At 31.5% G+C, this 14,850-nt stretch overlaps 1 protein-coding gene across 1 annotated transcript; it reads right to left on the reverse strand.

Annotated features, from left to right (window-relative positions):
* Positions 1-6,795: 6,795 nt before the first annotated feature.
* LOC132731842 (52 kDa repressor of the inhibitor of the protein kinase-like) lies at positions 6,796-9,791 on the reverse strand. The gene has a single exon (XM_060718122.1). The coding sequence runs from the start codon at positions 9,598-9,600 to the stop codon at positions 7,561-7,563; it is 2,040 nt and encodes a 679-aa protein (XP_060574105.1). The 5' UTR covers positions 9,601-9,791; the 3' UTR covers positions 6,796-7,560.
* Positions 9,792-14,850: the final 5,059 nt, after the last annotated feature.

A 14,850-nucleotide genomic window follows, 5' to 3' on the forward strand; every position in this document is an offset into this window, starting at 1 on the left:
AATGTCGTGCTGAACGATCTCCAAGGATCGAAAATATAACATCATTGATTAAATGTACGGGGAGACTTTTTACAGCCGCCACACGGCACAAATAACACGGATAAGTCGGCGCTTTACTAAAAAGAGTAATATCTAAAAAAAACATCTTTAGAAATGTTGGAGTAAATTGTGTTTATTTCATTATTTTGTTCATATTGTTGACGGACGTTTTACACAATAATTTAAAGAGTTTTGCAAAAGTATTTTGCAGGAAAGTTCTATCCCATATGCCAATTACCAGACACAAAACGAACCTCAAAAAAGAAAAATAATCTCTATAATGATCACATTGTCGAAAGTGTTTTTCTTTTCTAAAAATAACAGATGATGTACGGGAAAAAATAGTAAAATAAGATTTTTATCGGATTAAAAAAAGTATTTTAAAAAGTATAAGTCACAAAACAAACAAAATCAACAAGGAAAGACGGCATTTAATGAACGCGTCACCCATTACAGGACCGCCAGCAAGGTGCTCAGTCGGACAACAAACAGGACCTTACACACGGGCAGCCATATGTCTACTGTTTGTTCTCTTCAACAATGTTGTTTGCATTTTGAAAAAAAGTAGTTTAAAAAAACATTAAAGAAACATGCATGTATAATTCCTTTACAGCAAAGGATGTATATACAGAATTTTTGCTGAACGGATTAATGGAGAGAAATAAAGTATCCGTGAAAAGCACACAAAACGACAAAATTTAAAATGTCACATGGCCTCTTACTGGACGGAAAATGAAAGCGGAAATTTATCATTATTTATTTAATATTTGTTTTAAACGACACTTTTTAGGGAGGATGGCCCATATCGAATAATGGCATTATACGAAAAGTCTTTATCAAAATATCAAAACATATATGTGGGCGTAAATGTCTTCCAGCTGGTACATCTATAAAAACGTCTTTTTTGAAAAATGGGGAATCATTTCGAGCTCTTTGTTATTGAAATCAGAAATGATTACCATTAAAATACGTACATGGCATAAATTATACATAACTCCTAGCGCCTTATATAGCGGTAGGAGTTGGGAGGTACATGGTTTGCAAGCAAAAGGTGTCTCTTTAGTCATAAATGGCTGGCCCTTTCAGTAGGGGTGAAACTATAATAAACAAGACCTTTACCTTTACCTTCTATCTGTTGTAACAAAATAAAGCCATACCACATATTTGTTAAGTGTTTCAACATTTTATTATCATTTACGAAAAATGGCTTTCAATATATAAAAATGATATATTTTAGAATTGATATCATAATTAAACAAAGAGGCATCAATTGATGAAAATGCATTATTTATTTAAGCTTCACATATAACAACATTTTATTTTATTCAATATAAGATAGAGCACGAAGCCATAAAACAACTCGTTAAGAACATTTCCTGTACTTATAATACAAAATCACACAACATGCACACTAATGTTACATAATAAAACGTATTGAATTGCAAATATTTTGGAGCGGAAGTACTTGTATAGGTTTTAATATCGCAAAAAAATGCATTGACAATCCAGACTAGGTTAATGCAGAAAGACAGTTTTAATTAAAGTGGTGATTCATTCGCAAAAATTGAAACGTAAATACACAGAAAAATACAATGACCCAAAAAGGACAAAGCATGAATAAGCATGGATTTACGATGTGTCAAGCTGATATCTTTTAAACGTTAAGAGTAACAGTTTTGACCAAAAAGTGGCAAATTAAGCATTAATATAGCACAGAGCCATAATTACAAAAGAATTAAAAAAAGAGTTTTCGTATTTGTCAATAGCATTCCTCCTTATTGTTATCAATCCTACAATGACTCTCTTAACTATATGGTTAATAGTCTGGGTAAAGTAAAAATATTCAAGTAACTACATAAATAAGGTGTCGAGTGTGACTAATCAACTGTCCTCCTTTTTATGAGATGTGTGTTCTTCCGAGCTTCAAATTGATGTCTATTGATTGACTATTTATTATTAGTTATGTTACTGACAAAGTTTAAATAAAACTAAAGAAAACTTATCGATATGTTGCCTGTTTTGTAAATATGTCTTTTGATAGAGTGGCAGTGGTATGTAGGTTTCATACCATCTCACTCCCTTCATAATTCCATTTGATTTATTTCTGCCAATAGATTGTCTCGTTTCGGGTTCGAGCATTCTTTTACTTGAGGACCATACGCCGCTTTTCTGGAATAATACGAACATGTCACATTCAAGGTATGAACACATCTGTTCGTGTAAATATGTTTAATAAATCACTAAATGAATTCAGCTGAAGGGTGGGGCAATGGTTGGTACGTTGTATTTTCTAGTACAATAGTCCACCATGTTTCTTTCAGGTAAGAGATTTGGGAGACTTCTTTTAATTCAAACAAAACTTTTTAAAATTGTATATCTAAATAGATTCACCAACTATGAATATAGTTCAGACAAATGCAATAATTCGATAAAATTTTATATTTTACTAGATAGAATAATTTTATGAAATAATTACGCACAATATGCAACTGCATTCTGTGAACGTTGCCTTTGCCTTGTTGGTTTGTGTTCACGTATTTGAAGTTAAATATTGTTTCCATACATTTTATGTATAACCATACAATTTTTTGAACCTTTAGCAATGGTATCTGTTAAAATGACTAGCAGACGTTCTTTACTTTTTGGATTTGCATATTATGGTGTGTTTCTACTACGATAAGCCTATCTTTGTAAATTAATCATTCAGCGAATATTAAAATCGAGAGGAAAATTAAACAATTTGCAATAATTCAAGTCATTTGTTTAATCCGTCGTAGTATCTGAATCAAGGTTGACGAAAAAGATGACTTTAATTGCATCGCAAAACTTCAGAAAAAAAACAACACTAACATATTTAACATTGCAGCATTACTTCTTCACGATAAGAAAGCATTGAACAAATGCTATGATAAATTTAATTCGCCCTTTTACTTTAGATATCATCCGGAATATAATAAACAGATAAATATAATCATTTATATTTCTAGTTAAGGTATTACTACCTTAACGGGCACTATAAGGAACTGGAAAATTTATATCATAGGTCAGATATATACCTTAAAGTACACCTGTTTGCAAAACTTACACAAACTTTACCGTACGGAAATCAAGTTGTGGCCACTTTTTATGAACTGAAGCTAGGGTGTATGAGGGCCCTTTTTCAGAAATGAGTAACCTTTAAATAATCTGCAATAACATTCTAATGAAAAACAATTTCCCATTAATTTTTGGTAAGAAACAAAAAGACTTTTCAGCTGACACTCAACATAAACAAAATTATGGTTTATACTCAACATTTATAAAATATGTTTAAAAATGTTACCCTACCCCTGCCATTTTTAGCACGTGTTTAACTATTTTCCTACTTAGGGAGCCTAATTTAAAAAATCCTTAAAATTGACCCAAATGAGTGCCTGCTTTCAAAGTTTCCCTATATTTTTTAAAAAAGTATATTGGTTGATCTTGTAAAATATTAAATACTTTTACCGTCTAGTTTTGATTTCATTACACTTTGAAAATATCAGGTACATATTTATTACCAGATTTAGCATTATTTAGCCAATAAATACCTAGTATATAAATTAAATTATTAAAAGATAAACACTTTTTTCTACCCAAAATGGATGGAGAGACACATACATAATGTAAAAATAAAAAAAAAGAAAGAAAAAAAGTTGACACATCTGAGGTTTGAACCCATGGCCCTCAGTTTCAATGTAGTTAACCGTAGCTCTAGCCTATTTGAATACTCTTCAAGCGGAGGTAAGGCATAAGGATGGTAATACCTTAAACACTTATTGATTGATTTTTTTAATGAGAATTCTAGGACTGTGGCAACTGAATTTCATTTCTTGGACTTGAAAAACGACAGCTTGTGTGATATTTTATTTAAGAATGCTCTGTTCTAGAACCAAATAGAATATTCAATTTGTTTTCCTAAGAGATCAATTAACAAAAACTTTTTTTTTCTTTTCTTAATAATAGATGAGTTTTTGGCACGTATTTCCCTGTTCGTTTTCATGATTTAATTTTTCTTTAATTCAAAGCGATGATATTGTTAATATATTTTTATACATAAGCACATATACTGGTTAAGCTATATATGGTATGGAGAAGAGATGTTTCAAGAATAGAATTTTCTTTTGGTGCCATATCAACCAGAGATTATTAATCAGTTTGAGGGAATGAGCGAAGATCATTCCAAGATAGTTTTGAAATTTTATTATTGACCTATTGATTAAGGAGATGTTGTGGACGGACGAAAGAATGTCGTTAGTAAATATGTATTATGGGTATAATTTATCGCGTAAGCTACTTTGTCATGGAACCTCATACACTTTCGGTATACACAAATTCTAAATCAATAATGTCTATCTTTAGTGATCACAATAGTCCGCCAGTTTAAAAGGCAAATATATTGAACAGATAAAATGTGATAATATCATTCTAATATATACACTGTGTAATGTTTGATCAATTTATTTTGTGTCATAGAATAATTTGTCTTTGTATTTATCAACTTTATCATCAGTCTTGTTTCTAGTGTCCTCAAGTTCGTATTATATTTATGTACGAGCGTAATGACTATAATGACTATGTAATACACTTGTGACAGTTCTTATTGATCTGATATATATCTTGATATATATTTCCGACAATTTATACAAATGATATAATTGATGAGATATGCCATCAGACATCAGTCATTGTAATAGTATATCTTTTGATGATTGCGATATTATCACATCAAACATTAACTTTTGTTTTTTAACAATGGGAAAACGATCTCTATTTTAAATCTCTTAAAATGCTTTCAGGAATATATTAAAAATGTCTTTTTTTTTCTTCGTATTAACAGTAAGGCTACATCCGCCTTTTGTTGCACCAAATAATCATTCTAAAAGGAATTGTGACGCTAGATGCACATACAAACTTGATAAAGTCTTTCAGATTGTGTTAGAGCATTTTATTCACACTTTGTGTCTCGTTTTGACCATGTTGTCGTCGATTTTCTTTGCGTATTAACTTAAGCTATTTTTGTCTGAAGCTGTTATATTGTTCCTCCACACTTGTAAATTTCCTATTTATGACGACAGCGAGTATAATGTTACTGGGGATAAATGATCGAAGACTTTCTTCTTGTTCATTCTTTTATTATCGAACATACAAAAAAGAGCCTACAAACAAAATACAATGGCAATTACAAATAAGTTATATACGAAAAAATAAAATTACACAATTCATCGAATTCATCAATGGAACAGAATATGACGCTACAAATGTATAAATTCTTACCAGGATCATCATAAAGAACTTTCAAGAGTTTCCTATAAAGAAAATGATAGTATCGCTGTACTGTAAAGTAAGTAATCGGTTGCTCGTACTAAGTGGAACTTGCAAAGGGTTATAAAGAAGCCTATAAAATAACACTACAACAGTTAGGCAAACAAAGGAAGACACACCAGCAGATACAACATAGCACGGAGGATACAATATACCAGTGATTAACAGAAAAAAATACACAGGTTATTATTATTAACATTAATTACAAATTAAAAATTACATTTTCTTTACTACTTTAATGCAAAATAATGTAACAACAGTTAAATTTTTCAAACAGCGCTCTACAAAGTCGGTTACTAAAAACATTTTTCCTCCAGTTTTGTTCAAAACCACTCTAAATAGCATAGTAAATTTCTGAAGAAAATATGTTTACCTTTACACACTACAATTGTTTTTTTTCCGACTCTGGGTGGCTTACAATCTAATGAATCATAATTTAGATATTGCCTTGTGATAGTTTTATCTTACAAACTTAAGACTTTTAAAAGTCACGTTTTGCTCTTTTGAAGTAAGAAATAAAATATGACACATCCCAAGGGATGACCCATTTGAGATGATAAAATTGTGTTATCATCAAATAACTTAAAGGTACTTTTATTGTTTAATTTGTTAAAGATATATATGCTTTTATATCACGCTTAGAACTATTGTTAAAGTGGAAATGACAGGCATATCATAAATATATATATATATATATATATATATATATATATATATATATATATATATATATATATATATATATATATATATATATATATATACAAAAAATGAAAACAAGTGCCGGAAAAAAGTCACATATAAATAAAATAAAAAACACAGTCCATGAGTTAACTTATTTAATTATTTGCCAACTGGTTTCTCTCATGATCATCAGGTCTAAAAAGACCCGAAATTTTGTATTTTCCCATTTTATAAATTTCACAGTAAAAACGTTTCAGCTAGGTTATCTAAAGAACGCTATTTTATTGATGTTTTTAATCCAAAACTTAATACTATATAATGACGTTACTATTTTTAGATTATGTGTACACATGTGTACACAAAAACGTCGTCGTTACTATGCGACGACGTCACATTTGCCCTGATGATCATAAGAGAAAGCGGTTGGCAAATAATTAAATAAGTTAACTCATGGACCAGGGGCGTAGCTTGAAAGAATGTAATGTGTAGGCACTATTTCTAGGGGGTCCGGGGGCATGCCCCCCCCGGACATTTTTGAAAATTAACATTGCTGTAGCTGCATTCTGAGGTATTTTAAGGCATGTTCAGAAGAATTAAAAGAGATAATTTTGCAGCATTTTTGCTACATTGAAAACTCTTTTTTCCCATCAATATAATTATGCCCATACTTAAACGTTTAATCATTATAACTTAACAATACATATACTGTAGGCAAATCTCAAATTATCATAATTGACGTTTAAGCAAAATATGCAATATTTAATTTTGAAATATTGTAATTTATTTCGGTATAACGTCGGATTAATAGTAATTGATTGGCTCAAAGACTGTTTTATAATTAATAAACAAATTTATGCAAATCTGCGCTAACGTGAAAATTTATTTGCATATAGGAAAAAATCAGTCACATTCACAGTGAATAATGTTAGCCAAATATATAATTGGAACACACAATTAAATACCAATGACATCTGATAAAATATATTGACACACAAACAGCTTCAAATGCCATAATAAATGTATATGAATGAATCCTCTACCTATATATATTGGCAAAACTTATCAACTAAATAAGTCAATCAAATGAAACAGTCTAAGCCGTACATACATTCAGCAATTCAATTAGTACGGTACCTCTTCAATAATTTTCCTAATAAATAATAATTCAGCATGTAAAATAGAGGATATTGAATGAAGATTTAAATTTAAATTATTTAAATAGTTGAATAAAACATCATATTATGCGATCTCTGGAGAGCATGATAATTATTGTTGTTTTTTGTTTCCACGAGTTCAAAAAATTTAGTATTGAATCAACACGATATTAATTTTCCATTAATTATCAACGGTTTACAGTTAAAAAAGTGTAATATTATTTTCATTAAATGTCTTTCATACACTCCTGTGCCTTGGTTTGTGTACAGTAATGATATCAAATATTGAAATTTGAACGAATCGTTCGCGCGAATTTTATTTTATGAGTATGTCATTCTTTCAGAAGAAGTCAAGTTTTCTTCCTTTCTTAGAGGCAAATGTATTGATAATTTTGCTGATATCAACATCCATGTCCTTATGAATATGTAGGATTGCCAGTGATGACATTCTCTCTGTTCTCATGGTTGACCTTAAATAATTCTTAATTCGTTTAATTGCGCTAAACGACCGTTCACATGATGCTGATGTCGGAGGCATTGTAAGAAGAACTGCGAGAATGTTGTAAATACAGGGATACAGGTCTTTGTTGGTTTTTTGGAGCGTTTCTTGTAGACGAACCGGCCTGTTTTCAGCAATATTCCAACGAACTTTCCACCTCGCGACTTCATTGTTGAACGATTCAAATGTATGGTCGATATCTGGAGCATAAGCAGCGTATATGGCGGGAAGCATTTCAACCTGAAGTTGATGTAATCTTTTCGGTAGAAGATACAGTGCAGCAAAACGATCTTGGTTACTTAAGATATGAGATTCGATTTCCTGTACCAGATGATCAAGAAATACATAAAACAATGTGACTTTCCAATAATCTGACACTGTGTGAACATCTGGGTTTGCTCGATGATTTTGCCTGGCAGCTCTTCTAGGCCTTGAAGGTTGGATGTCGAATTCTGCTGCGATATTGGAAGCTTTGTCATAGAGAGCATCCCATACGTCTGCGTCGTTCCGCTCATTGCGCAATAGCTGAACAACAACTTTGGTTTCTTCTACTGCATGAAGCAGGTCATTATCTTCTTTTTGCAAGAGGTTAGTAAGGGCAACAGTTGAGCTTAACAAATGTTCTGCAACTATTAAAGCTATAATGAAATCAAATCTGAGAATCCCTCCCAGATACTGCCCTGCTTTGTCATCTCCGTCTTCTTGCAGAGTTTCAAGGGCATGTAAAACAACTGAAAATGCGTTCTTGAATGTCGCTAGGGCATCTGCACGACTTGACCATCTTGTTTCACACAAGGTTCGCAGTTTAGTTCTTTGTTCCATTTCTGCTCTTGCAGCGGTATCTTGAGATAACTCTTTACAGAAGGCATTAAGACGTTTAGCCGAATAGTCAAACATAAAACTGATGTCTTGAACAGTAGACATCATCGTACGCACACACGGAATGTTTGAACTGTGTACCAACGCAAGATTCAAGCAGTGGGCTTTGCAGTGGACATAATTGGCATGTGGCGATCTTTCACGAACCAGTGCTTGAACACCCCGGTATTTGCCCGACATATTAGATGCTCCATCATAGCATTGTGCGCGGATTTTTAAAATATCAAGGTCTACCTCTTGAAGAAATGACAAAATGTTGGCACAAAGGTCAGTTCCTTTTATTGAAGGACATTCAACGAAACCCAAAAACTCCTCGTTTACACAACAATTATCATCAACATATCTTACACAGAGCGACAGTTGTTCCTTGGTTGATTTGTCAGTAGCTTCATCTACTATTATTGCATAGAAGGGACAGTTCCGACAGGCGCTTGTTATCTTTTCTTTAACATGCTCAGCACAAATTCCTATGAGTTCATTCTGAATATCAGGGGAAGTATACTTGGCGTTATAATGTGCACTAGCCAAATGATCAGACAGTATTTCGTCATTTTTTGCAAACGCAGTAAGTATCACGTCGAAGTTGCTATTTTCAGCAGTATGGCCCCTGAGTGGTATGTTTTGCTTTGCACAAAGAACTATTATTTCAATTATTCTTTTCAAGATATGTCTATTGTTATTTACTGTTATTCTTGAAGACTCTGACAATTTCTTATTGATAGACTCACATTTTCCAGACTGGATATCCAGATAGCTTTCAGCTCTAGAAGAAGCATTTATATGGCAGGTTTCGCTTTCATGACGTTTCAGTAACGATGAAAGGTTCTTCCAGTCGCTCGTGCCAGATGTAAAAGTCTTTTCACGACCATCATTCCCTCCAAACAGACAACAGTTCACACAGTACACGGCATCTTTAGATTTTGAATACCGCAGCCATTTCTTCTCCATCAACCATTTGCCATTTAGTTTACGTTGCTTGTTCCCGAATGTCCTGTTTAACATTAAAAAAAATCAAATTAGTCGTTATATTATATAAGTGATATTGAGATAGTATGTCATAGATTTTAGACGAAACGGCAATTAGATAGCATGATATGAATTACTAAGAAAGCGTCTAAAATAAATGAAAATTTATTTCGATTAGTAAAATTATAATAGACTATATAAGAAAAAAAGGAATAAAAAAGAAAATTAAAAAAAAAAAAAATTCGTGCCGCAGAATCGAACTCGCATCGGTAGCGTGTAAGGTGCGCTATTGCAGCATTACAATTAAATTGATATTCAATTATATATATATAGGTAAAAACAATTTTTGAATTGTTAAAGAAACTATGTTTCACGTCGAAAATTATTCCAGATCCAGTTGGTGAACTTGTTTCGACTTTGCTATGTATTTTGTTTAAAGATAAATAGAAAACAATCAAGCCTTACGTTGGACGAGCATCATATCAGGATACACGGTGTTTGAATCAAATAATTAATTTAGAATCTACAAAATAATTATAAAATCTTGCTTACCTAAAGGGAAAAGGATATGACAAACACGATGCCCAAGCTTGATTCAGAAGACATCTCTTTGATTCCTCGTCATTTGCATTAAAGCTAACATTACCGATATCCGGATATTGCGGATTCTGGTCGGCCATTTTTGCTTTATTTACATTTTGAATTTAAGTGCTAAAAATCTTTGATGTGACGTCATCTGCCTCTTAGTTTTGTTAGCTAGCACTGCGGTTCGTAACAAAACTACTACGTACATTTGCTTATATGAAAGAAGGTTAAAACGAATTTACTCGAATTCATCTTTTTTCAAATAGATGACTTATCATTTCTATATCTAAAGGGCCAACACTTCAACCACACCAACCCCTTCACTTTTTATTGCATTTTTGGCATTTTCAATTTTTCCATATCTGAGAAAAAAGTGTAGGCACGTGCCTACAGTGCCTATAGGAAGCTACGCCACTGTGGACTGTGTTTTTTGTTTTATATATATATATATTTATATATATATTGAAAAAGTTGGAAATAAACCTTTAAATTTAAACAAAAACGTATAATGAACGAAAAATAGTATAAAATGTGTCCACTATGATATGACTAGAATAATAAATAGATAATGTTGTAATTTCTTGCTAACATTTTCATCTAAAAGAAATATTAATTTTATTGTTCATTCACTGTTACAGTAAAGGAAACGTACTGTTTTAATAAAACAGTATCATGCCAACGCCAATTCATTAATTTTGAGATATAAAATATTCAAAAACATCTTGTTTTGCCTTTATGTGATCATTGTATGAAAACTGTATTAATTATCTTGTCATTGCTTCCAAAAGTTAAAACTTATTATAAACAGATATGAAAGATAAATATTAATGTACAATAATACAAAGACACCCAGACCCCCTGTAGCTAATGAATTGCCTTTAAGATAGGGGCATAAGAATTGCACCCACCGTTTATCATTATCCCCGAGTTCAAGTTACTGAAGTCTATGCATCTCTTTGTTCAAGCAGGTTAGCTATTTTTGCGCCATTTGACCTCAGTTGTGTCTGTGTGCTTTGAAACCAAATCAGAATCAATCATTACATATTTGTAAATCATTTTCTAAAGTAACTTCACACTTCATGTCAAAGTGATCACAACATAATTGGCATAATCTGACATAAAAAAATTAACGGGTCAGTAAAAAACAATTATATACATATTCCAAGACTGAAAGGGTATCACTGGAAATACTATCATAATAATAACAAATAACAAATTATAAGTATTATTTATTCATACATTCTTATATATTCAAAAAAAATATGTGTTACCTGCCAGCATAATATATCCATCACTAATACAATAATACGCGATTGTAGCATTGAGATAAATGTATCAAAATGTATGCATTGTAACACCGCAAAACGTCCGTACCACAAAACGTACGCGTGTGGACGTTTTGCGTCGCATATCGTACACATGTGGACGTTTTGCGGTGCAAATCGTACTTGGTACGTTTTGCGGCGAGAGTGTGTCTTTGCGTCGCATATCGTCCATATTTTCTGTATAAAAATATATTCATTATAATCGTTACTTTTATTGGTTCTGTCACTTTCATATTGTTTCAGGTAAAGATTTGACGAAATAAACATTAAAGTGCAATATTTTTGTGATCCTATATAATTCTGACGTTTTGTATTAAAAAAAGAAATATATGTTTAAGCCGAGGATGTTTTTCGAATAGATTTTTTTATGGAATGGAACCAAGCAGCAGCAGCAGCAGACATATAAAAACGATGATATTGAAATAAATGTAATTTTATAGACATACAGAAAAGGACAGCTATACGGACGGACAAACCGGGGATCGGACTGAGTGAATGACAAAAAAATGACAAAAAAATATTAAAATTAAGCTTTGCTTTTGACAATAGCTTTTCATATAATTGCATCAAGATTTAGGAATTATTTTTTGTGTTCTTGTTCACTATGGAGGTTTGGTTCTACCGTTCATTTTTACGGGGGATGGATGGGGGCTTTTGATAGCGTAGTCATATTTGAGCAAGAGAGCTTTTTTCAGGGGGATATAGGCTTCAGCCGCCAAGTCATAGAGAGATAGAGAGAGGGAGGGAGAGAGAGATATAGTTGTTTGTTTGTTTTTTGTTTTTTTTTGTTAGATTTAGCCTATAATCTAACTTTGTTGAGATTTTATGGTCATAGATATTCTGTTAAAAATGTCATGATTGAGAAAGAAATGAAAACGTTGGAGTAGTAACAATATGAAATATAACAGATATAATAATTCAAGGGCAGATAACTCTGGACATATTGCTTAGGGTATGTGGATGCTAGAGTGGTAACAAGCTAACTTTGGACGGACGGACGGACAGACAGGCGCATACTCAGGTGAGCTAAAATAAGCACACAATAACACCTGATAATAACTAGTCAAAATTAACGAAAATTATATAAACTTTAAAATATGGACGTTATGTGGCAGGACCATGCCTTTTTGCCGCAAAATGTACGTCAGAAAAATGTGGACGATATACTCCCCAAAACGTCCATATACGTACGTTTTGCGGTACGGACGTTTTGCGGTGTTACAATGCATATAGCACCTACGTTGCTTTTAAAAATTGTAAATAATCTAACTTCATTCGAAATCTCCCTCTCCCCTGAGCTTGATCAATAAAAAACAAAATTTAAAAGAAAATTTTTAGTATGATTTTGATAAAATCAAATATGAAAAGTCATGAAGCGATAGGATTGTTTTACTATTTGTTGGATTCAGAAGTTTACAGGTTATGGCTTAAAAGGTTATAAAGGTCGATTTTAATTGCCGATAAAAAAAATTAATCACTATCTGAATACTCGGTCTTAACAAACAAGACTTTTCATATCAAATGTCAAGAAATGTTTAGCTTTTAAATCAAATGAGTTGAATATACTCCTTTTGTATTATTTGTATTGAACAATGCCTCTTGGTATTTAATCATTATTTGAATAGTGCGGTTTTTTTCTTAAAATTGTGTGTCACTTCTAAAAATGTATTTATAGTCAGCAATCATTGTCAGATAATGGCAATAACGTAAATTCATTTCTAAATATGTATATAACTATATGAAACTTAAAGGGAGAATCTAATTCATTATTTAGTACAAATTATGTTTTAAAGGTCAAATGTTCAACGTTGATAAAATATTGCATGTTGGTTTTAGAACAGGTAAACAATAATTTTAAAGTATACTGTCCTGCAAGACAATACATATTTTCTTTTAATCCACAAAAGATACGCTTTTTATGTACTTAATAAACCAATTGTCAATCACACATTTCCCTTTTTCTGTTTTAAAGTAGAAAAGGTACCAGTAACTAATATTAATATGCATAAGTGTAATTGTTTTGTTTGTGATCATTTCTCGATTTGAAAAACTTATATTACTTATATAATGCATATATTACTTATATAAATATTACTTATTGATATCCATGTACATAATTTCTTTTTAAACTATGACACAATTTTACGATCATTTGGTTTCTTAACGGCAAACTTTTTCCCCTCATGCACAGAGAAATAAGCATAGACACAGGATTAAAATGTGATGATATATTCTATGAAACTATATTGTATTCAGTTGCATGTTTAACAACGATATCTCTATTGCTAGAATCCTTTATTTACATGCCTGTTATAAGATATACATCACCGAAACAAATATATAACTTCGTCGTTCAGCTTGATATTAGCTAAATATTTTATAAATATGATGCTAATGAATCAAAATGAAAAAAAAGAACTTCATTATTCTAACCCGAATGCTATAATCTGTTTAAGTCAGACGCTGATACATTGTGATAAAGAAATGCAAATTTGTAAGTGAAATTATGCTTTGAGCCGTGAACAATGAATGTCCTATTTTAGCAATGTCGTTAACGCCTTTGTTACAAGCAAACCGATTTTTTCTGCAGCCAAGTCTTACACAATTTCTATATAACATTTAATAGAACGTCTTTTCGGTCGAACTAATTGTCTTCCTTGTAAAAATCCAGACGAAACTCATATTAGAAACAAAAATAAAGCATGCAGTATAAGCAAAAAAAAATGACATAAAGACTTTTAATAAAACAGTAATTTCACATAAGGATGCTGTAATTTATAGGTACAATGTATATGAATTAATATAATGATATTTATGTCAAAATCTACAAATGATTTGCGTACGAAAAAGCATTAAAATCCTGTCCATGTTAAAGAGGTGCACAATTTTCAACATTTTATTTAAAAGTTTACATAAAACATAATCAAGATATACTTGACATACTTGACGTTTCAATAAAGTTGTTTATATGTTATTAATTTACTTAGTACATTATTAAAGAAGTTTGTCAGATAAACAATCTACTAGCAAAAGAAACAGGCAGATTATGTATGATGTTTTCTGACAGGCATAATAATATATGAGGCAGATTATCGTAACATATTTTTTTCTGTTATTGACTAACTGTTTGTACAACATTAGGTATATTTTTTGCAAGGTTTGTCATTTATTAGTTATTTTGCTTGTGATCATAATTTATATCAACACATGCCTTACCATTTACAACAATACAACAATCCATATTTTATAGCTCTAGTGTTATAGCTTCGGAATAGAATATTCTAATAAAACTGGACAACTTGCGTGTTCAGGGCGAGTGTTAATGGCTCATGCACGTGTAATAAAATGTGGTACATTTGAGACACAACATAACAAA

This window comes from Ruditapes philippinarum, unplaced genomic scaffold (assembly GCF_026571515.1).
Source record: "Ruditapes philippinarum isolate M1 unplaced genomic scaffold, ASM2657151v2 ctg1739_1_1_1_1, whole genome shotgun sequence".
In the NCBI taxonomy this organism is placed as follows: domain Eukaryota; kingdom Metazoa; phylum Mollusca; class Bivalvia; order Venerida; family Veneridae; genus Ruditapes; species Ruditapes philippinarum.

What these genes read in the sequence shown, in the direction of transcription:
- LOC132731842 (XM_060718122.1), bottom strand. Translation starts at nt 9,600, where the DNA reads ATGTTAAACAGGACATTCGGGAACAAGCAACGTAAACTAAATGGCAAA.